Source organism: Lissotriton vulgaris, chromosome 6 (assembly GCF_964263255.1).
Source record: "Lissotriton vulgaris chromosome 6, aLisVul1.2, whole genome shotgun sequence".
In the NCBI taxonomy this organism is placed as follows: Eukaryota; Metazoa; Chordata; class Amphibia; order Caudata; family Salamandridae; genus Lissotriton; species Lissotriton vulgaris.
In genome coordinates this window covers 1,093,977,695-1,094,002,184 of record NC_141694.1, presented here as the reverse complement: position 1 = coordinate 1,094,002,184, position 24,490 = coordinate 1,093,977,695, and the positions used below count along the sequence as shown (strand labels likewise).

At 44.6% G+C, this 24,490-nt stretch overlaps 1 protein-coding gene across 1 annotated transcript in view; it reads left to right on the top strand.

Moving 5' to 3' along the window:
* The window catches only part of TCP1 (t-complex 1), a 98,020-nt gene that overhangs the window by 18,941 nt on the left and 54,589 nt on the right, over window positions 1-24,490 (top strand). The window contains exons 3-8 of the mRNA XM_086927155.1: window positions 5,682-5,810; window positions 6,409-6,506; window positions 9,165-9,275; window positions 11,890-12,071; window positions 12,281-12,407; window positions 15,295-15,470. Of these exons, the coding sequence (XP_086783281.1) occupies window positions 5,682-5,810; window positions 6,409-6,506; window positions 9,165-9,275; window positions 11,890-12,071; window positions 12,281-12,407; window positions 15,295-15,470 (823 nt within the window). The remainder of the gene's footprint in view (window positions 1-5,681; window positions 5,811-6,408; window positions 6,507-9,164; window positions 9,276-11,889; window positions 12,072-12,280; window positions 12,408-15,294; window positions 15,471-24,490) is intronic.

Sequence of the window (24,490 nt, the reverse complement as noted above, 5' to 3'; positions counted from 1 at the left end):
AAAGGTACAATGGGGAAATATATCATTCGCAAGCTTATTATAGTGATGAAGGAGCATGGGCATGCCACTGACTTCAAGTGTGGATATTACTGGGGTCGGTCCTCTCGCTCCTCGTTAAGGGTAGGCCCACTGTCTACATCTAACCCACTCTCCTTTCTGTCAGTTGTATCCTGCGAGGAGGGCTACCTCTCCGCCAACCCAGAGGTGCAAATGTCACGCCAAACCATTCTTCTTGTAGCTTCTCGTCCCTTCGGGTGAGTTTCATGTGGGCTTCTTCAGCCAGGGACCACTCTGACATCTTGAAGCCAGATGGGCACTTCTGGGACCCTCTGCCCCATCCAAGTTATAGCTACCTGCGCCTAGCGAGCACTAACATTAATTGTAGGAGCTTATGAGTTTCTTTTTTTTGGGCTTCCGGACTAATGCAAGTAAACCATTCAAGGGTTCAAGCTTCATCTGAAGGCCTGTCGCCGCAACAGTGCTTCCCACCACCCCCACCCAAAACTGCCTGACCATTGGACAATCCCATGCCAAATGTAGAAAGCCCGCTTTCTCTGTGGCACATTTAGGGCATCTGTCTCCCCTGTCACATGAGATGCGTTTCAGAGATACCGGGGTCAGGTAGGTGCGATGCAAGAAGTTAAAGTGCATTAATTTAAACCTGGCATTACAGAGACTGTGCGTGTGAGGGACCCTATGTATGCCCATTGTTTCTCTTCCAGCTGGATAGCGATATCCTTCTCCCAGGCAGACCCAGATGGCGGCCACTGGGGGGATAGAATCCTATTTCATAGTTTTGTTGAGGAGAGAAATCAATTTGTGGCCTGTACCCAGGGATGTGGAAATTTTCCATAAATCTACTTGGCCAGGGGACAAAATGTTACACAAATCTACTTGTCCTGGGAAGGTAAAAGCTTGCCCCGCCTATTCCATTAATTATTAAGGGAGGTCTGCACGAAGAGAACCTGTACTGCAATCAGTGCAACATACTATGCAATATACATTTCAAGTGCAAGTCCAATTATGCAGTGCATGGTTATGCACTCTTAAATGCATGTGTTGTTGTGAGTGGTTGTACAGCATGCATGCATGCGTGTCAGTGTGTACTGCACCTAATTGTCAACTAATTTGCATGTAACACACTTTCATGTGAAGAGAAATAGTACCTAAAGCCAGAGTGCAGACTGGTAACTGACTACATTTCTTGAAGTGTTTTTGGCACAGACAAGACTTAGTAGAACAGAAGGTTGTTCATCATAGGGCAAACTCATAGCTGTCCAGCTTCAGATGTGATGCTCGGATAAACTTGTGAATGGAAATGAATGCACTTAATGGCAGAGCTTATGAACTGTTCATGGGGCAGCAAAATCACGTAGATGTGCTGTGGCTCACTGAGGTAGTATCCACATGTACAAATACACAAGAGGCAGAAATAGGCTGTTACATCAATCTCTCCTTTTACACTTCTGTTCAGGTGTAGTGTGTTTATATTATTGTGCACTCACCGCTACATCAATGGCAGCAGCTGAGTAAGCTACCCTAACATGAAAAAGTGCAGCTTACCAATTGATCAAGTTTGTCTCCGATAAGTAGGAAATGTACTAGCAGTGAAATCGTTATACTCGCACGGCTGGAAAGCAAGCGTTACTCACAGCGAAGAGAAGGAGTGTTATGTTGAAAAGACAGTAAATCTAGAAGTGCAGAGCTGAACATGGAGACGGAGGCTAGTGAGTAACTGCAACCACTCAAAATGTCATGTCACACCTATCAAGGATGCCATGGCTCAGTCACAATAGAGTTGGAAACACCGTCCTGACCTCCTGGATAGTCAAATGCCATCTCGTGAATGAAGTTGGTTTATTCTTTAGCGGCTTTAGATAAAATAGCTCAAAAAACACCCAAATGCTCCACTACTTTATTTTACTTTACTCTCGTGATATATCCGGTCCGGTGGCTTAGTGAACTAATGCGTCCACTGTAGGGCTCTGTGTTTGACCTATGGTCACAGATTCAAATCCTGCTGGGTCCACTCAGCCTTTCATCCTTCTGAGGTCGACAAAATGAGTACCATTGAGTTGGGTAACAATATAAACATCTGTTATTCAGCGCCAAGATAACCTTCTGGGTGAACATGCGCTTTAAAAGTGCACGTTAGGTTATCAAGCCATGACACAGGCCTGAACACTGAAGCACATTCCCTGCACCTCTTGCACTGATCATGGTAAAGTCGGATTTCAGGATTCTTTCCTTTCACCTTTAAAACTGGTAAAGTAACGCTTTGGAGTTTTCTTCATCTGTAAAAGGAAAGCACCTTGCTTGTCATGTGAGCCTGGTGTGGACGTTAATTTTTTGCAGTTTTTTTTATATAGCGCTATCACGACCCAAAGGTATTGGAGTCCTTCTCATGAGCACCAGTTACATTACACAAGGTCATGCTCCATTATTTTTTAGGCGTCCTCTGATCTGGGTTTGACACATACAAGTCAAACAGTTAAGCAAGTAATGAGGCGCCAGAAACATCTGAGGAGGAAGAGGCAGGGCCGAGGCGCTTGCAGCACTTGGCTGCAGGCAGCACTCAAGATCCTCACGAGCCAAGCAGTTATTTCAAAATGTGGTTAAACAGACATATGTTACTAAAAATAGCAGGAAAGGGAGCATGAAACATGGGCCCCTGAGGGAAAAATAAGGTGAGGGGGCGAGAACGAGACCGATAGTGTTAACTCATGTCACATTGTGTGCAATGTGAGAAGCACACTCTATTAGCCCACCAATGAACGAGTGTCTGAGAGATGTGAATGATTTGGGACGCTGGAATTTCAGCATCTTTTCGTCTTTACATATATTATGTAACCGCATACAGGACTCACTGTTCATAACCTCAATTCTCATCCAGGCTAAAAGTAGACGACTTTGAACAGGAACTTAGCAGGTAACGTATTGCAGCTTGTGTCCCTAAAGGAATTCATATTAATCACCCATCTGCCTCACCACTTTAAAAATCCACCAGCTGTTATGGGCAGTACGAGGTTAAACAAACCTATTGCTCATTTGCTCTAATTCTACCGTTTGTTGAAGCTGAGATACTGATCATGGGAATTTCAAATGTTTACTACCGGGTACAATTCTTTAACGCCACATTTAGTATAATATGAGCCGTTGCATAGTGGAGCTCCACTTAAAGGACTGTCTGCTCCAAACCCCGAATTAGCTCTGTTTTCTCTTGTGGAATCTGAAATGAGCAATAGCGAAAAGCCGTTTTTTTTTTTTTTTTACCGCAATGCATCGAGCTCTCAGCAGGATGTTTGCCTCTTTTCTTCCCTTCTTGAAGCAGAGAGGATAAAGTTAATTGTACTCCTATGCCCCGCCCCCTGGTGCCGCAAGCTCACTTGGCATTAATCTCGTAACATTAATGCCACCCTTTCTCCTCACCTGTGTCTCAAGTCGCGCCACCAGCAGCAAGCTATTACTGCGACCCTTTTGTGTTAAAATTGAGATCGCTTCCTCGTGGTTCTTCATGTGCACTCCATTAAGCTTGAGATAGCAATACACCCGATTGCAGAGAATACCGCTTTTTTAGACTGACGTTTGTCACCCAGCCAATCACTGGCTAGAGCCCAGTCATGGGCTGATAGCCAATCACAGGCCTCAAAGGCGTCACCGGCTCGCGGCCAGGCTTTCTGATTGGCTGCGAGTCCCAGAGAGCCCACAGCCTGTATTATGTATGTGGTTTAATGTCTACTTGTCCGTCGAACAAAATAGACAATAAATCTTCTTGCCTGTGGTAAAAAAACATGGCTCGGGCGATATGATTCCCCCACCCCTGTGTACCACATGTGAGTAGGATATCTAGGGTGTGCGTCGTGGTGGAATGTCCAGGAACGCTTTTTCGGCGAGCAGCACGCTACTCTGGAACCCATGAAAGATTAGTGTTGAATTAGTATAGTGAAATATGAAAGTAATTTGAGTGGTGGATAAATATGAAAGTAATTTGAGTGGTGGATAGGTTAGTCAGTTAATTGGTTTCTGAAGGATTCAGGAAGGAAATGTATTTAACGCTTGTTACCCCTGATGGGGTGTTGAAGTGCTTTTTAGGCTAGTAGTACGCTACTCTGGAAACCCATGATTAGTGGTAGTAGTATAGTGAAATATGAAAGTAATTTGAGTGGTGGATATTAGTCACTATGACAAACTATTCCATTCCACTCTGACCATCTCTTCCTCTGTATGCCACTTTCCAGCTCTACTCTACGCAACAACGTCCTGTACGCCACTCCACTCTAAACCATTCTGTTAAACTCTGTGCAACTCCACACCTCCCCGCAACACTCTGTGCCACTCTGCAACACACTATTCCCCTCAGCTCTGACACTCTGCTCCATTCTATGCTACTCAACTTTACGCCCTGATCCTCTGCAACACTGTGCACCCTCCACAACACTGTACACTACTCCATGACACTCCTTTCCTCGCCACTCGACTCTGCTGTACACCACCCCATAACACTCCTCTCTACGGCACTATTTTACCCAACTCTTTTAGCCATGCTGAACCGCAGCCATTCTGGTGTACAATATTGCTAAAACATATTGGCAAAGTCAATAGCTTTTGCATAGGCAAACCCTATTGGTTTTGCCTATGCTTGCTGTTTATTGTATTTGTTGGGGAAGCTGCCAGACTTTTCAGTTTTGCGATTTGAAACAAGGCTACGACAATACCATACATGTTGGCTTTGCAAGTGCTTGTTTTGACTGCGTATGCATACATCTGGCCTAGGCCAAAGATTCTGTATAACACAATGTTTTTAAAATGGTGATGGGGTTTAAAAAGTCAGTGTAGTATCCACTGATTAAACAGGCTAATGTTGATCTATGTTCTCTTGCGGCTTTCCGAATGGCAATTGAAAACCCTAATTTGATGCATTTTGAAGGTTCAAGTTTGCCTTAATTGTTAATTTTAAGATGGTGTCTATTTAATAAGATTGTCACCTAGTAAGTGTCACATAATATACCCTGACAAATGGGTTGACGGATTTTTCCTGTCTAGAATTTGCTTATAGACATTCCACATAGTTAAACCCATACAAATCTCCATGGTATGCTTTGGAAAAATAACCAACTAGGCTAAAATAGGATTTACAACTTTCTATGCCACAAACCTGGTATATCTTTGCTTGAGCTATATTAAGTTCCACACTTGTTTGCACAAACTAATTTATGCCGACTTATCTGTATCTGACTTGCCAAGGGCAGTACTATTGCCTTTTTTCAATACAGCATAATAAACACTGATTTGCTTTTAAGCATTTTGTATGACCGGCGTAGGAAGCAGTTTGATTTCTAGTTAATACTACATCTTTTCTGAAGTATCCAGCTTTTTCTTGTATTAGATTGTGAGGATGAGTAAATGGCTCTGAGAGTGGTGAATAAACTTACCTTACATGCATGAAATTATGTAGGAAAAACGTTAAAGACTGCCTGGTTCAGCCAAGCCTGTAATTTCGTCTAGCCTTGAGTTTTATTTTAGTGACCAGCTTATCCTTCCCACTGTTGGTCTCTTATCCATGACACTATGCTTTCCTTCCAGATTTTAGTCACTGATTTTTAGTCCGTTATATTGTCTGTTTTTTAAAGTCTGATGCAACTGGAAAAAGTATTTGCCTTTCTGTTTTGTTTCCTATTAAGGACGTAACAATTACTAATGATGGTGCAACTATACTGAAGTTGTTGGAAGTTGAGCACCCCGCTGCCAAGGTTCTTTGTGAACTGGCAGATCTGCAGGATAATGAAGTTGGGGATGGCACCACTTCGGTTGTAAGTAATTATTGCCTATGTTACAAAATTTCCATTTGGTTACCTGTGCATATACTGTCTGACAAACTTAACCAGAAAACTTGTAGACCTGTATGAAGTTGCTTACATGATGAAGGAAATGTGTCAACATTTCGAATACGCCTGTTTGCTGACACTTGTTCTGTTTGCAATGAATAATGTTCGCAAGCTTATAAGAAGATCTCTTGCTACATGAAACTAAATTTTCTGAAGTCCTTCCCATTTAACTTACTGCTATACCTTGCTCGTGGTGTGAGCAGCTATACGCATGGGGCATAGAGACTCAAGTTTAACTGCAAGTCATGATGAAACAATAAATGCTTCATTGTGTTAAGTGGCTTGAACAAATCTGATTTGATGATTGAGGACTCAGAATTACTTTCTGTACAGTTAGCATTTTTGATAATTAACCTGAGCTGCATGCTATGCTCATTTATTACAAAAAATGGCATGTTTTGCACTGGTGGGACTCGCCTTTTTAACACGAGTGTTTGGTTTTCTTTTCATGAATCTCACAATGTTAACATTTGCCCAACAGGCTCTTGTTTATTGTGTGCATATTTTTGTGTTTTTCACACAGGTGATTATTGCTGCAGAGCTGTTGAAAAATGCTGATGAACTTGTGAAACAGAAGATTCATCCCACATCCATTATAGGTGGATATCGACTTGCTTGCAAGTGAGACTGGACTTTTCCATTTTGTATACTCTTAGTGTTTTCCTAGCTGTGGTTCTTGGTTACAAAAGCCTTTGGCTTCAGAAAATGAACGAGCAATACATAATGATGCCTGTAAATTTAGCATTTATCTGGTCACAGTTGCCGTGCTTCAAATACAGAGGTCAAATGTTAGTCAACGTCTTATGACAAATTGCTGCTTAATCTTTTTACATGGTGAATGGCGTTTACTTTTCTTTCTCTGAATGCATAGTGAGAGCAGTTTCTAAAGTGAATTATGCGACAAACTTACTGGGTACAATGAGTGTAAAAGGAAAGGCTGTAGGATATTTTCCTTTTTTTGCAACACAATTTAAAAACCTGTAAATTAACTTTACACATTTCATAGTATATCGGCAGTTAAGAAAGCAAAAAAAGCCTTATTTTAAATTCTAAAATATGATGGAAACAAAGATGACAATTAGATCAATGAAATTCAAGACACTTTACATGGTGATGCGGGAATGATAAATAGTAGTTTAAACCAGATTACGGTACATTATCATTTGTGTGCTATATAGTTTTATCAGTAAAACAGTGTGTACAAGTTAAGTGGCCATTTCAATTGAAAATGGACAGTCTGTAAATGACTGTGTGCGACCATGCAATACTTTAGTAATATATTTGCGCAAAACGTGCTCCAAAATGCACCACCAGCTACATGCTGCACCCTTGCCACTCCTGTTGAGTACGTTTGCTAAACTTGTTTCTTGTGTGAAAGGATTTTTCACAATCCCTAGGACTTCAGTGATGTAACGTTGTCAGCACCCCACTCAAAACTGTTCTAGCAGCCCTCGTCCAGAGCTTCTGACTTTGGAATAGGGGAAACGGTTAGCGTCCTTGCTTTGACTTAATTTCTGGTGCTCATGTAAAGTGCTCCAATGCCCTTTTTGTTGGATTTGCGCTTTGTAAAACTGTAAAATACATATGTATATATTGTAAGCGCTCTGACTCTAGCACAGCTACTTTTTGTGGACTTTAGGCGGTGATGATAGTGTTTATTGGAGTTAAAGCTCTTGTGGTTCATCTTGTGTTGGTTGAATACAAATTATGGACATTTTCTGAACGTTAGTGAAAGTATGAGGTTCGTGTTGAAGCTACTATGTAGCCGCAGTGTGCATTTGTCCGTCCCATCTAGCAGACATAACAAACTCCAAACAGTGTGGATGACCCCACGTTCAGCACCTCATTCCCAGCTCAGTCAATATAAATGTCCTGTGCATTACACTTCCAAAGTCTGCCGCAATTGAACTCCACTGGAAACCCAGACAAGAAAGTTTACGAAAAAATGGAAGGTGCACCGCGAGACAGAAGTCTAAACGTGAATAAGGAAGTCCTTTAGAATTCTTTTATTCTTTGTAATAAGGCATGCAATCGGACATCAGACTTCTGTCTCCTGGTGCACCTTCCATCTAGCAGACTTGGCTCATTCACATAGATGTAGCTAGACTGACAAATGCAGATCATGGCTACAAGAACGCATAACAAATATTTGTTGTCTGGTACACTTAACACAAACAAGCCTTTCTAAACCCTTCCTTCTGATTCTTCCCTTCTCCCATTTACTCATCCCAAACTTGCTCCTGCTGATATGATCGCCAAATAAACACTTTCTAGACCCTTTCCTCTTCTATCCCTCTTTGATGGGATACAAAGCGCTATACAAATGCAAACCCCTCCCTCTTCTATCTCTCCACTAGCCTTTTCAATCCAAATAACACTAACTTGTCCACCGCTCAAAATAAATGTAATATTTCCCTATACTAACTCGCAACTAATCCTTTTTGGGTTCCAGAGTAGCGTGCTACTCGCCGAAAAGCCATTTGACGCCTCGTCAGGGGTAGTAAGCACTATATAAATATAATTCCAGTATGCATATATGGAGTTCCAAACACACTGGGGATAGGCTAGCACCACTCTCTGAAAAGTGTTAAAGTTCCATACTCCAGTGTGGTTTACCATCTGTCAATTTTATGAGCAAATCAATATCTTATCCAGAACCCAATAAAGTCCTATCAAAGGGTGTGGTCACAAATATTTGCTGTTGGAGTAAAGCGAAAAAAATTAGTGCTATTTTGGCAGTTAACAGCCTTGTATCATGTGCTTTAAACCTAGATGGATCGTAAACGTTGGTTCTAAAAATTGGGTCCTGGTGCTAAAGGGTTGGGAAGCACGGCTCTTAATTATTCTTGAGCCAAGAGTTGGACATTGGTATTTAAAAGTATAAAATATGAGCTAAAACAATAGTTTTCCAACCAACCGCACATACAGTCACTTTGTATTGTATGTTTACAGCTCATATGGTTAGATAAGTGTTTTCATGATTTTAAATGATAAACGTAGACTAACATCTGTGTCCTTGGATATGCATTTTCTGTGAAAGTATCATAAAGATTTCATACTTTATTTTTGTGATAACTTTTAGTGTGCCTCAAGCATGTGACACACTAAACGTTACATGGTCTAGATCCTTTGGATTAAAGAATTGTAGTAAGGAACAAGTTCAAAGGTTTAATGTTTTTTGTGTTCTTGGCATGTTCATTGGAGTAGATTAACAAAACTGTTATGGATAAAATGTCTTCAACTGGTCCGAAATAAAATTGGTGTGCTTTCTTTGCACAGGGAAGCAGTTCGTTACATCAATGAGAATCTTACTATCAACACAGACGAGTTGGGAAGAGAATGTCTCCTCAGTGCAGCAAAAACCTCCATGTCTTCCAAAATCATTGGAGTGTATCCTTCAGAACAGTGGTTATTAATCTTGTGACTTCTGCGAACCCAATTGAATCACAGCTGAAAGCCAAGGACCCCACAAGCCATTTCTATGGTTTGTACCTCCACACACACAAATGCTAACAAGTACACACTATACAGCAGAAGTGATTGGTCAGCAGTAGTAACTTGACTGACCTTGGACAAACTCACAAGGTAGCAATAGAGCATGACTTAGACCAAGCTGGAAACCATGCAGAGCTTTTGTCGAAAGGTGACAAAGACCAAGACTACATAGAAACCAAAAACCTGGAATTCCTTATCTCAGAGTAAACTGTGTAATATTTCAGGTCTGCTGTAAAGTTCAGACATGACCCCTTTCCAATATAAGAAGAGTAGGTGCTGGGAATGTGTAAGGGACTGTCCATGCAAAGCAGTGGATGGGAGTGTGCAGGCTAGAAGGGCTTTTTGGGCAGTCTACCTTGTCCACATGCATAGATGATTGACTTCATGCCACATTCGCTGTCTAAGTACGGATCGGTATGATTTATAGAAAATTATAAGCAAATCAAAATTGTTCTTAGACTGAGGCCGATTGCTCATTCAGGTTGGTATGTTTCATGTGGACGTTATTGAACTTTCAGAAAAATAAAGGGCACTCTGCTCAATAATAACTTATCCAGATTATCCCAAATGTATGCCTAATGCCATGCTTTGCATTTGATGTCACTACTTTAATTCTGAAAATTGGGAGTCGAAATAGCAGTTGCCTTTCATTTTAGTTTTTTCAACCAATTTAATTGCATAGGATAAGTGTGTACATTAGTTGGTAGGCTCATTGTGAAGTTGATATCTAATGGAAAAATACATCATGTACCGCAGCATGCATCAACATTATCTGTTCAGAACACCCCTTTACTAACCACCACCCCCTCCCATTTTTGCAGTTCACTGCGGTGCCTTAGGGAACTGTAGTACTCCCACACTAGTTCTGGACAGTGCAGGATGAAGAAATGTAACTAGCCTAAATCTGGCATTTATCGATATCTTGGGTTTCCCGGCCAAGATGTTCTCCTAGTCCTTGTCATCTATAGGGGTGCCTTGGTCCATCGCCCAGAGATCTTTCAGTACATTCAGTGGTTTTAGGGTATCCTCTCCCATTGCTCTATAGAGGCATGCAACTGCTTTAATTCTGCCTCCTGCTGTGCCAATGCATCTTCAGGTGTTATGTTTCCGTATTGAGGTGCCCACCATCCAGTCCCGTCAGACAGTTGCTGTCCCCTATGCAGTAAAAAACGGGCATTGGGGAAGGTCCATACCTTCTCTAAAGTCCTCAAATGGGAGGAGTTCCCCCGTCTCTGCAAAGATCCCCCAAACTAGTTTTCCCCGCCCATGTCCAATCCCTCCCACTGTCCTCCATGTGTCAGGATATGTAGTACTGTCATTGGAAGGTTCGGTGAATACAGGATTTTATTGTTCTTGAATGCATCTCCTCCAACAGCACCTCACCACCTGTATCTTGACAGTCAGTAGGCCGGGATTCCACCTACTTTCAGCAAAAAACCTAAAAAGAATAAAGTTTTGGTATAAAAGGCCCACTCTTACTTTTCTGTGTCTGTCCATCCTGTGAACCACTGCAGTTGTCCCGCTAAGGAATACATTTCAAAGTCTGGAACCGCAAGCCCTCTGTCACCAGTTGGGCTCTTCATCGTCATCAGGGCCACCTGCTTAAGGCAGTTATCCCAAATCAAGCATGTTATAAGGGAGTCTAAGTCAGTGAACCATTTCCTCTGTATCCATCAAGGCAGCGACGTGAAGAAATACAGCAGACATGGGAGTGCCACCCTCCCAGCTACGGATAGTGGCAAGTTTTTTCAAAAATCCATATTGTCCTCAAGGATCTTCTAGCGGCCCCATGTTTACTTCTATTAGATCGAATTTTGAATAGTATATCTTTACGCCGAGATATCCCAGCAGTGTGGCTCCCACTGGAGTTTACCCAGCCTATCCATTGGGTATCTACCCTGTCAGTGGAAAAAGCCTAGTTGACCTTAAGCCCTGACATCACCCCCAAGCAGTTGCCTTTCAGAAGTGTTTATTTGGCATGTAAAATACATTTTCACTTCAAAATAACCTCTTGCAATAAAAATACTTGTTCTAAAGTACAAGCTTGTATCATTAAAAAAACATTTTTGCATTGAATGCTTTCTTCCGATCCGAATCGGAGTGCGTTTTAAATCTGCCCAATATGTTTATCAGATCTTGCCAAAGATTGAGCTGTTTAGTCAGTTTCACTCGCCGAGTTATTTAAATGAAAAGATTATCATATTGCAGACCACTTCCTGGAATATTTTGTGACTTTCAGGGTTCTAGGTTTAAAGACTGGTTTTCCAGCAGGTTCAAATGAAATTCTGGCCTGTGCGAATGTCAGCAACTCTTATTATACAATTTAATTGTAAATTTCAGTATAATTGTTTTGTAAATTGCAATTCTTAAAGAGCAGCTTCAAATAGGTCAGTTGTCAAAATCAAGCTATGGCAGGGCTCTAAAAAGACACATTGTATTTTTAATTGGTTCATGTCATGATAGGTTTGCACTCTGCCTAAGAATGTTTTCCCTTGACTCTAGTTTTAAGTGACAGCGATTTCTTTGGTAACTTAGTTGTGGATGCTGCTATGGCGGTCAAATTTACGGATGCCAGAGGACAGACTCGTTATCCTATCAACTCCGTGAATGTCTTGAAGGCACATGGCCGTAGCCAGTCGGAGAGCATTCTTGTAAATGGTTATGCATTGAACTGTACAGTTGGTTCTCAAGGTAAGCATGTTGAAGCCCAAAGACTTAGAAAGTGACCTACTAAATCCTGCGGGCCATATTTCTTACTCAGTATTTTAAGTTTCTTGCCACAAGTGATGCAGTAGTGTTTGTGAAGCCAAATGTGTCTCTATTGAAAATGTTTGTCATTTTCAATTTAGACAAAGAATGGCGCTTTTCTGAATGACCTTACTTGAACTTTCTCATTCCAGGAATGACTAAACGAGTAGTTAATGCAAAGATCGCTTGCCTGGACTTCAGCTTGCAGAAAACTAAAATGAAGCTTGGTGTCCAAGTTATTATTTCCGACCCTGAAAAATTGGATCAGATTAGACAAAGGTACAGGGGAGGGGTTTCTCGTTGATACCTGTAATGGTGGTTGTTTTTTGTGCAACAGCAGTTAAGTCGTCAGTAAACCTCTATCTGTTATAGTATAGATTAGAGGGATATCTATTTTAACCTTTGTGAGGCAAGCAGATGTGGTAGTGGCATATGCATCTTCCTGAAGGGTGTTTTTAGGTCTCGCCTGTCGATGCGCATGCGCATCGAGCAAGCGAGACTATGGGGGCTTATCCACTCTTTATCCAACTTGCAAGGAATCGTGGCGATTCCTTGCAGTGCACGAGAAATTTAAGCTCAATGCGCATGCGCATTGAGCTTAAGGCGCGTGCACATCTATTCCCTCAGCCGCACTCCAGGCCCCCGCTCCGCCCCCTCCCCTGCCCGCCGTGTCGCATTTCTCCTCCCCCCTCCCCTTATCTGCCTTCCCTCCGTCTGTTCCCTCTCCCCGCTCCGCCCCCTCTCCTGCCCGCCGTGTCGCATTTCTCCTCCCCCCTCCCCTTCTCTCTCTTCCCTCCGTCTTGAATCATCAGATGCTTCAGAGTACCGTGCACTCCTCCCTCCTGCATTGGCACACACGCATTTGCATCTCAGGACGTTGAGTCACTTCCCACTTGTTTTCTTTTGTTTAAATCATGTAGAATTCTTTAATATTTATAATACGTTTAATTTTAATTTTTAGCATAGACTTCTTTTGTTAAAGCCCACGTCAAGACTGGAACACGGTTTCCCAGGACATAAGTCGGCAGCTCTGTTTGTTACACTGCCGGAACAGTTAAACACATCCCCCCTCAACCCTGACATATTAGATGCTTAAGAGGGCGCCTGTTCCGTGCACTTCCCCCTACTGCCTTGTCACACACAGCATTGCCGCTCTTCATGTTTCCAACAGCATTCGTATTTTAAAAACAGTAGCGTGTGTAGGCATTTACATTTTTCAACAATAGCGTGTGTAAACAAACCTTTCTGAAGTTGCGCCACCTTTCATTTGTTTTGCACAGCACGGTGTGTTCCTTGAAGCTGCTGTTTTCCTCCCCCCTCCCGCTTTGCATTAAGAGCACACAATCACAGCCTTTTCCTTAAACTGGTGGCAACTTTTCCTCATTCCTCCTCCCGCAGCCATTCACTGCTCTGCCCATCCTCCTTACTCTCTTGCTCCTAGGGTCTCATCAGGGACGCCACGTTTCATGTTTCCAATGGCATTTCTATTTTTAAAACAGTAGCTTATGTGAATAAACTTTCTGTAAGCCAGCGTAGTCTTTCTTTTGTTTTGCAAGGCACAGCGTGTCCCTTAAAGAGGTTTTTGCTCCCCCGCTTCACATTATGAGCCCTTCCCCTACCCTCTGAGCACAAACGAAGCCTTTCCCTTAATCAAGCGGCAACACTTCTTCATCGCGAAGCATTCGCTGCTCTGCCCAACTTCCTCCTTCACTCCCGAGGGTCTTCCTGCTTCACCATGGCGGCGAGTGGGCACAAAGGAGCCGCCTTAATTTACCCGCCACATTACTTTGAAGGTACAAATACATTTTTCACTGACTCTTCCCTACTCTTTTACCAAATTCCGGTGACAGCCCTTCCTTTCTCACCGTGCATACCCGTACACAGACCCCTGCCCTCCCCTTCCTGCCGTGCATACCTGCCTGCCTTCCCCTTCTTGTATTGCATACTTTTCGCCGTGCATTCAACGCCCGTCCTGCCCTTCTTGCCGTGCATTCAACGCCCGTCCTGCCCTTCTTGCCGTGCATACAAAGCCAGCCCTCCCCATCTCTCCTCTCTGTGCATTCCCCCGCCCGCCCCTTCTTTCCGTGCATTCCCACACCCGCCCTCCCCTTCTCTCCCCTTCTCTCTGTGCATTCCCCTTCTCTCCCCTTCTCTCCGTGCATTTCCCTTCTCTCCGTGCATTTCCCTTCTCTCCGTGCATTTCCCTCCCCTCCCCTTCTCTCTGTGCATTGATCTTTACCTAATCTCCCATTTCTGTCCCCCACACATGCATCCTCACATTTCCTACTTTAATCAGTCACCGCCCTTGTCATCCCATATGCTCCAGATCATGGACAAGGCCCCGAGAGTCTTTGACTCGGGCAATTCGAGGGGTTGGGCCAATCTGCGGTTCCTGGTACTCCTACGGAAACAGCTTGTCCTTACAGGTGTTACTTCAAGCTCGTAGCCCAACAGGTGAACGACGTTCGTGCTTAGAGGCGGCAACTTGCGAGTTAATCAGTGGGTTACTTTTCACGCATGCGCCTATAAAGTTTTTATTTTAATAACTATATGGTTGTTAAAAATCTCACTCTCACTCCCCCTCAACCCCTCACCCTCACTCACCCTCACCCACCCTCAACCCCTCACCCTCACACAGTGAAATAGGTCTCAGACCATTTCAGTTAGAGCTTTTAGAAATGTTTATGGCTTTTTTTATTTGTAATTCTTTTGCATTGGCTACAGGAAACAAAAATGCTAAAGATTTACAAGAAAAACTCATAAACAATTCTAAAAGCACTAACTCTAATGATGCGAGACCTATTGCATTTCCAATGCTTGTTAAAAAAAAATGTTTGGTTGCGGCGTGCTCATGAAATGGGTGTGACATAAGTGACTGTTGGTTCTCAAGAAAGCATTCTCAATTGATAACATACGGAGAGCTACATACAAACTAGGAGCAATTTGTCTCCCATTTACCTTGCTGCCAAACTTGAGTAGTGACATGAGCAGCTATACATTTCTCTAAAAGAAGAGCCCTCTGCTTGCCATGATGAAAAGGAGTGCCTTATTGTTGTCAGTTGCTCCCATAGAAATTGCTAATGTTGTAAACCTTTCTAAATGCTGGTACACCAATATTTACACAACACTTATTCTCTCTGAAACAACTTTTTTTTTTTCTTCTTAGAGAGTCCGATATCACCAAGGAGCGGGTTCAGAAGATTCTTGCAACTGGCGCCAATGTTATTTTAACAACTGGCGGTATCGATGATATGTGCTTGAAATATTTTGTTGACGCAGGTGCAATGGCTGTGCGGAGAGTTTTAAAGAAGGACCTTAAGCGCATTGCAAAGGCAACTGGAGGTAGTTATTTTCTGCTTTTTAATGTTAAGATCTCTGCTAGACAGCTCATGCACTGTCTCTTCGGCACAGGTTGTTTACAGTTAGTGGGCTACAGCTTGCCTCTAGCTTACCATTTGACCACTTCCATGTCGTTCTTTACCTCTCCCACCCTTTAATTGTGTTTGAACACTGTATTGTGCTTTCTACTTGGGTTCTATTATCTGTATTCCATGTTCTCCCCCCCCCCCCCCCCCCCACCCCCACCCACACATACAAGTTCTTTCTACTTTGGTTACATTCTTGGTGTTACTTGAGGCCCCTCCCCATTAACATTCTCTTACCTCACCCACCCAATTAGAGCCCATTGTAGTATGGATGTGCAGATGAACCCTGGAACGACTTTCTTCACATTGCAGTTATGGACTAGTAAGAAATGAAGCAGATATGCAGTGAAACTGAATTTTTCAATATTCCAGTTGTTCGCCTGGAGCAACACATTTTATGCAAAGGAAAAAAATGACACAAAATGAATGTTTTAATAGAAAAATACCTACATTATAAACAGCTGTCAAGCTGTTTGAAGTTGATTGTTGGGGTTTTCTGCTTGTGCTTGTAATGGTGTGTGTGTGTATATATGTGTGCGTGTGTATGTGCGTGTGTATGTGTGTATATATATAGATACACATACACACAGTTGGTTATGGAGACAGTTGGTTATGGAGACTGTGATAATGCTCCTATTTCCTAATGGCACTGCTGGCCCTCCCTCTTCATGGAAGTCCTCTCCATTCCTCCACGTGTTACTTCTCTCCATCGCATTGCTCTGTACCCCACTCCGATCTATCCCACTCCACACTCTAATCTACTCCACCCCAATCTAGTCACTTTTAGCCATGCTGGCACCAGTTACACTGGTGTACAACATGACTAAAACACACTGCCAAAGCCAATAGCTTGTGTAGGCAAGTTGTGTTGTCTTGGCCAATGCTTGTTTGGGTGAAATTATATTGTTTCTGGTATAAAAAAGGAGGGTTAAAAGAAGCGCCCAGGTGCACATAAACCTGTAGGAGAAAAGACTTGTGTACTTAAGGGTCACTGGACATAGATGCTGTAGTTAAGTATCCATGACTCCTCTTTTCCTAACTTTTTATTTTTTTGTTTTGGTAAGTGGTAAACAAATACTTCACATTATGGCATACTATTTATGAAATCAATAGCATTAGGTGAGCAAGAAGTAGTGAACATTGGTAAAGGTAGCCGATCTACTGTAGAATGTCCTGGTGTCCATAATTAAGTGACTTCTGAAAATGGTTCCACCTTGGGCCTCGCATTTTCTTGTGCCTTTGTTGTCACCTCACTAGGTGAGTGGAAACATTCAGTGAAACCTGGGAATGTGTGTGTACATTGACCCACTTCATGACTTAAAGGAAAGTAGATCTCTAAATCATAAGATGGTTGGTCTGTAAAAGTCTGCTCTGCTGTTGGCTTGCTGAAAGTACTGCAAATGTCTGCAGTATACCATGAGTAATGTTGTACATCGTCATGGGATATAGTCTAGCATCCTGTAGTATCTTGTAAATGCTGAACTCTTTTGAATAGGGTTTAAATAATGGCGGAGGACTCAAAATGGTGTCATACTTTGCTAAGGTATCTAGTGTGGCTTACAAACTTTCCATCAGAATATTTAATGCATTTCTTATTTTTGGTTTCGCAAAGGCTACGGTTCATTTACTGATTCCTTTAAAAGAAGAGTCCTGTCCTTTGTATCCTGCTTTGTAAGTTCTAATCCTCCTGCCAATTTTACATTCCTTCTGCTGCCACTGGAGTGTCGTTTGTACCTGTGAAAGATCCGCGGTCCCTACCTCGTTGGAAGCGCAGAGTAGGTGGGGAAGCCACACCCCCATCCCGGGAGGAACATCGTCCCATTGTCACCGGGCTTCCTCTCTTCGCCCACAGGATCCGCAAACCCCCGAAGACCCGGAACCAGAACAGGATACCGGAAACAGAACTTCCGCCGACGACCCGGAAAGCAACCAGACCGGAACCGGAAGTACAACCACGGCAGTCAGCCGGGACACTAGAAAAGACGGCAGGAGCGAGGAGACAGTGTTCAGCCCAGCGGACTCGTGGCAGGAGACAGCGAACGGCGCGGAACCCCCGACGGAGAGAGGAAGGAAGGAGGAGAGCGGAGAGGAGGCGGAGACCGGAGAAGAGAACGAGGAAGAAGACCTGTGGACGGAGGATTGGTGGCGACCTCCGGAGGTGGCGGGAGAGCGGCCGTAACTCGGATGAGAGTTACGGCGGGGCACGTGAGTACACTCTATCCTTCTCCGTGTTTCCCTAGTGTAAATATTGTACCTAACTGTAAGATATTGTATATAGTGACCCCACGAGCACTCCGCACCAGCCTTAGTACTTAGAAGTAACATCACGAGCACTGTATTCATAGTCCCCACACTTATCCCGAACACTCCCATCACAAACCCCTCCTGCTTGCCGAGTGATCTTATCCTTACCTACCCTTCCCTCCTTCCCCCACGTTCATTACCTGGCCATTCACTTACCGGTGACGGTGGTAGTACTCAGCAGTCCTTACTGAACGGGACTAACCCCTATACTCTCTCTTACTTATCTCCGAGGAGACCCATCGACCGGCAGTAACCTGACGACAACAGCCCAGCAGCGGACCACATCCCGGATATCCACCTACCATCGAGATTCCCTCCCGGCTGGGAGCTTCTTGGCAGAACTATTCTTCCCTACGAACTCTTTATACCGGACTTTGTATTCACTTTCCGCCAATAAATCCTTGACCATAGCACACTACATCCGGCCTCCCCGCTTGTTATTCCGGCCCGCCCAGCCCACAGTCTCACAGTACCTTATAGCTTTTAGTTGTTACTTGAGGTGATCTGGTGGAAGGGAAATGGAGGCATTGGTTGACTTAATTTGTACTAGCGCATCTAATCACCTTAAGATGATAGCATCTAATAGAGACGTCTAGCTGCAGATTCCTTACCGTGGAATAATCTCTGGGTGTCGGACTGGAATCAGAGCAGTACACTTTAGTGCATATGTAGGTGCCACCTTTGGGTGCGAATACAAGTTCTTTGCTTTCCTTGCAGATCTGTGAAGAGCTATGCACAGATTTTTTTTTTTTTTTTTTACTGACCTTTTGCCCAAATTTATCAACAAAGAATTTCTTCGCCTGGTATGCTGGAGATGTACCCTAAGAAACCAGCAGGTTTCAAGTCAAATAGTGCCTGTCCCAGACAGTGTGTCTTTGGTATTTGGAGAGGGACAAGCCTCCAAGACCTGCATGGACTGGCGCACCATACACCCTAAGGTGCTGAGGGAGTTTTCCTTCAAGCTCCTAGCCACCTAACCACGGACGACTCTGCAACACTCATGATCCGGATCATGTGGTAGATCCTGGAACTCCGTGCAGAGCAGCTGTCAACAGGCCTCATTCAGAGCAAAGTAGTCTGGTAAGTCCCACCGCAAGAAGAAGTCTTAAGAGGTCTTCGACTTCTCCGCACCTGTTGAATTCCTCTGACAAATTGCAGGGGCATTGTCACTCTGAGCCTTGCTCCTCCCTGGAGCCTGTGCATTGGTCCGCTTCACACCTCAGATTTTTCCCCAGAGCGACCCATGTCTAATGGAGTTCACTGCGGCCATGCTCTTGATCTTTAGGTGGCACTTTCCCTCTGGAGCGCCTCTCGGCCACACGAGTGCAGGAGGAATCCCAACGGGTTTCCCACTGTTGGGTTCACCCTTGGTGCCAGTTGAGCCCCTTGAATCTGTGCCACCTGTGTCCACCGTGACTATCCCCGGCACCTGCCCTGATGACCCCACAACTACGCCATCCCTTCATCATTCCAGACTCTGACAGAATGCCGGACAGGCATCATCCGATTCCAACTGGGCGCATGGTCTTAGAGTTGACGCCAGCACCTTTTCTTTTTCCTGGACTGGGCACCAAATAGGAAATAGGAGGGGGTCAGATGACTAACGGAAGCCAGAATCCCGTAGACGACATTGGGCAACTGGTATGAGGAACTAGCAGATGCCAGTTAGTTGAACACTTGAACAGACGCTAGCCTGGTCTCCTCACTTACCGTGACTACGGAGGAGGGTGCCTCATTCAGTGGTGTTGCAGAGGGCAGCTGAGGTCTTGGATTCAACATCTTGACAGAGGTGCTGCAGCCAGGACTTGCCTCTTCGAACCTCTACTCATTTAATGAAGCCCTTGCAGACTTTCTGCTTTGGGGGGGGGGGTCTGATCCAAGCGTCTGATCCAAGCCCTATATAGGTGCCTCTGTGCACAGGAAAATTGCCTGCCAACATCGCCCCGCTCCGGCCACCCCAGTTTCTTCACCCAGCATCCAACCCGAGAGCTTGGTGGTACAGTCCTCCAGCATCAATCCTGGTGCGTTTACACCACTGCATGGGGCATCCAGAAGGCTGGATACCTTTTGGTAGGAGGATTTTCTCTTCCGCCAGCCTAGCACTACGGTTGATGCACACTGCGTATTTCATGGACTGATCCCATAGGGGTACTCAAATGCTGCCTATGGTCTTATAGGAGGTCCGAGCAAACTCTTCCCACCCCCACCCTTCCCCAGCTATTGCTTGCAGGCAAGATGCAGTAAACTTCACGCTCCAGTGTGGAGTAGACATGACCGACTCACTGGGCAGACCAGTCGTCAGTGGCGCTTATGCACAGCGCCTGGCTGATTACCTCTGGCTCCCTGGAGAATATCCAAGCCTTGCTCATGGACCTTGCCCTTTGATGGTGCTCACGTTTTTGGTTTGAAGGCGGATTCTGCTTTGGAGCCTTCAAGGATAGCAGAGCTATGGCGAGCTCCCATTTGCCCCAGGCCACCTTCTGGCCTTTTCTTATCTACATAAAGGGCTTCCAATTAATTGCCTTAATTTCCTCCCGGCCAACAGGCTTCCCAGCATTTTTGTTGCCTAGGACACACTTCCCACAGACCACGTGGGGCCCCTTTCCAGAGGTCAGGCCAGTCCTTCACTTTTCCCATTAGTCAGAAGCCTCCAAATCCTTTTGCTGTCATACCACCACTGCATCTGGTGTGGGGCAGGATATGCCATCACTTGTGCCAATCTTATCCGACAAGTGGGTTTTACAGATCTTCCACAGTGACTTCTCCATCCCCTTTATGGACACCCATGCCACCCACTTTCCACCGCCTGATGGTTGACCATCTCTCCTTGCTGCGTAAGAAAATTATGTCTTTGTCAAGAAAACCATTGAGAGGGTGCTGGCATCTGAAGTAGGTTGTGGTTTCTGTTCTTGCTACTTTCTGGTGCCATAGAAGCAAGTAGGCTTTTGTCCTATCCTAGACCTGCACTGTCTGAACTTCCTAAAAAAGGAGTTCACATACACTGGCTCAAGTACTGTCTGTCCGGGATGGCTCAAGTACTGTCTGTCCTGGATCCCGGAGATTGGATGGTGGCGTTGATTTCCTGGACGCCTACATCCACATCCCTGTCCAGCCTTCCCTCAAGTGTTTTCTGTAGCTCATGGTAAGTCAAGAGCACTTTCAGTTTACTGTGCTCCCATTTGGCCTTACCAGCACCCCTCAGGTGTTTACCAATGTGATGGTGGTGGTTGCAACAAATCTGGGGCAGACAGGGATTCAAATCTTCTCCTAACTAGACCATTGCCTTTATTTAGGTGGCTTTGCCCCAGGCAGTCCCCTCCCACCTCCTGCATTTCCTGGGGTTCACTATCCACATGCCAAAGTCACATCTGACTCCCTCTCCAATACACCCTTTTATCAGAACTGTTTTGGGCACACTACAGTTTCTCTCCTATCTTCCCGAACAGCGAGTCCAGGATATTCAGGCTAAGATACCAATGTTTCTGCCACTATACTGGATTTTTGGTCCTCCTAATTCTGAGGCAGTTGGCCTTGATGGTCTCCTGCATCCTTCTAGGGATGCCTGGCCATTGGCATATGAGGGCTCTGCAATGGAACTTGAAGTCCCAATGGGCCCAGCATAAAGGGAATCGCTCAGACATGGTTCATATCTCAGAGGGAACCTCCACACCTGCAGTGTTGGCTGTCAAACCGCGATTGGGTCAAGGGGCAGACCCCTCTGCCTCTTTGGGAGGAGGGGGGCGGTTGTGTCACAGTAACCGGGAAGGGCCTGCACCTGAATCTACGCACTCTGCATCCTTGCGTGGAGTTTGAGCCTTAACAGTTCACCCCTTTAAACCTTTCTCATGAAGAAAGTCTGCAATGGTAATATCGGCCAGATAGCCCTGTACCAAGACTGTCTGTCTACTGTTAGGACAAATGTGTGCCATGGTGTGCATTCAAGAACATTGACCCTCTCTCTGCACCCGTTTCCACGTTCTCTTATTTGTTAGGTCTTTGGCCCAGCAGGGTTCTTCTCTGGGCACAGATAATTGATACTTATCAACCATTGTATCATTTTTGTGGTTGCCGGCTCAACCTTTGTTGGAGCCAACTTTTGAGGTTCGGTTCCTCAAAGGTCTTCAACATGTTTCCTCCCAGACCATTTATGTCAAGTCAAGTCAAAAGATTTATATAGCGCGCTACATACCCAGCCGGTCTCAAGGCGCTTGAAGAAGGGTGGGGAATTACTTGCCGAATATCCAAGTTTTAAGTTGCTTTCTGAATGCTAGGTGGTTCTGAGTGAGGCGAAGGTGAGTGGGAAGTGAGTTCCAGGTTTTAGCTGCCAGGTAGGAGAAGGATCTTCCTCCCATGGTGGTTTTGTTGATGCGAGGTACAGTGGCAAGGGCTTGGTTGAGGGATCGTAGCTGGCGGGAGGGGGTGTAGAAGGAAAGTCGTGTGTTGAGGCATTCGGGTCCGAGTTCGTAAAGTGCTTTGTGTGCGTGGGTTAGGAGGCAGAAAGTAATCCTCTTATTGACGGGGAGCCAGTGGAGGTTTTTCAGGTGACCAGAAATGTGGTCTTTGCGCGGGATGTCTAGTATGAGTCTGGCTGAAGCGTTCTGGATGCGTTGGAGTTTTTTCTGGAGTTTTGCGGTGGTACCGGCGTATAGGGTGTTTCCGTAGTCTAGGCGGCTCGTGACTAGTGCGTGAGTGACCGTTTTTCTAGTTTCGGTGGGGATCCAGCGAAATGTTTTTTGAGCATGCGAAGAATGTTGAAGCAGGATGATGAAACGGCATTGGCTTGTTTGTTCATGGTGAGTGTGGAGTCAAGGATGACGCCCAGGTTCCGTGCGTGGTCCGTCGGGATGGGTGCTTTTCCAAGGGCCTCTGGCCACCAAGTCATCCCATGCGGAGGGGGAGGTGCCTAAGATAAGGACTTCTGTTTTGTCTGAGTTCAGTTTCAGACTGCTATGCTTCATCCACTCGGCTACTTCTTTCATTCCTTTATGTAGGTTGGTTTTGGCAGTGTTAGGGTTTTTGGTAAGTGATAGGATCAGTTGAGTGTCATAAGCGTAGGAGATGATGTTGAGGTTGTGTTGGCGTGCGATGGCCGCAAGGGGTCTCATGTATACGTTGAAGAGGGTGGGGCTGAGTGAGGATCCTTGTGGTACGCCGCAGATGACTTCTGTGGCCTCTGACTTGAATGGTGGGCGGCGGACTCTCTGGGTTCTTCATGTAAGGAACAAGGTGATCCAATCCAGTGCTTTTCCTTGGATTCCGGTGTTTCTGAGGCGTTGTATCAGGTCCTGGCTTTTCTGATGTGCGCTCCTTTCAAGTCCCTGCACAACGGCCCTATCTATTTGCTAACAATCAAGACTGATTTTTGGTGACCATAATATCAACCAGTATGGGTCTGTGAAATGGAGGCATTTTTTGTGCACCCTTCTTATACCACCTTTTACTCAAGTAAGGTAGTTCTGAGAATTTGTGCCTCCTGAAGGTTGTGACACCCTTTCATGTCAGCCAGAATATCACCATGCCTACCTTCTTTGCCCCGCCTCATCCTTCTAAAGGAGAGAGACTCCACAGACTGGACTCTGTTCTATTAATTGATCAAACAAGTTCCGGGTGGACAATCAAATCTTTATTTGCTGTGTTGGAGTTAAAAAAAAAAAAAGAAGGTGGGGGATGCAGTGCAGAAATGGACTGACTTATGGTGGATAGTACTGTGCATAAAGATCTTCTACGCACTGGCCAAAAAGCAAACTCCTTAGGGTTTATGGGCTAATTCCACCAGGGCCAAGGCTGCAACCACTGCGTTAGCTTGCAGAGTCCCTGTCCTGGACATCTGTCAGTCTGCTAAATGGCCATGTCTGTACATGTTTTCTAAACACTACTTCCTAGATGCTAGGTCCATTGTTATGGGATTTTGCCCACTCTGCTGTGCAGAGTTCGTTGGTCTGAAATTCTTTTCGTAGACCAACTTCCGAGGAGGTATTGCTTGGGTGTATATTCTAGAGTTGGGAATCTGCAAGTGTAGATCGCTTTCAGCTGAACAAGTTACTTACCTTTGGTAACGCCCTGTGAGCGGGACCCTGCTTGAAAAATTCTGGATGCAATCTGACGCCTGGGTATTATTATAAGGTAAGTAAACGCAGATTAAGTGTTTGCCGATTATGAGAGAGCTTTCAGCTTGAGTCAAAAATCCTGCAACATTCATAATGTGTTTGATACACCAGCTTCAATGTACCATTGGAAACCGCCTTAGCTCTTCCTACTTTTTAAAAAAAAAAAAGACTCCGTGTAGTTGACAAACCTTGAATTGTATAGGTTTGCATGACAGACTACTTCTAAATCAGTCCTAGAGATGTAAACTCCTTAACCTTCAGTGCTGAATAAACTGTATTTTATTAGTTATTGGATTTATGGACCCAACTAGTATAACCGCAATCCTTTCAAACACTTTTTTTAATGGCACATAATATATAGGTTGGCTTATTGGCATAGCTGTGATCTTAAAATACTATGTTGTCTTAAAGTTCAGCTAACAATGCTTCATCGTGTCATTGTGGACATCTTAGAATCTAGACCAGATGAACCAAGCAACTATGTCTGTAAAGAAAATGACAACTAAAATCAAGATGATGCCGTACT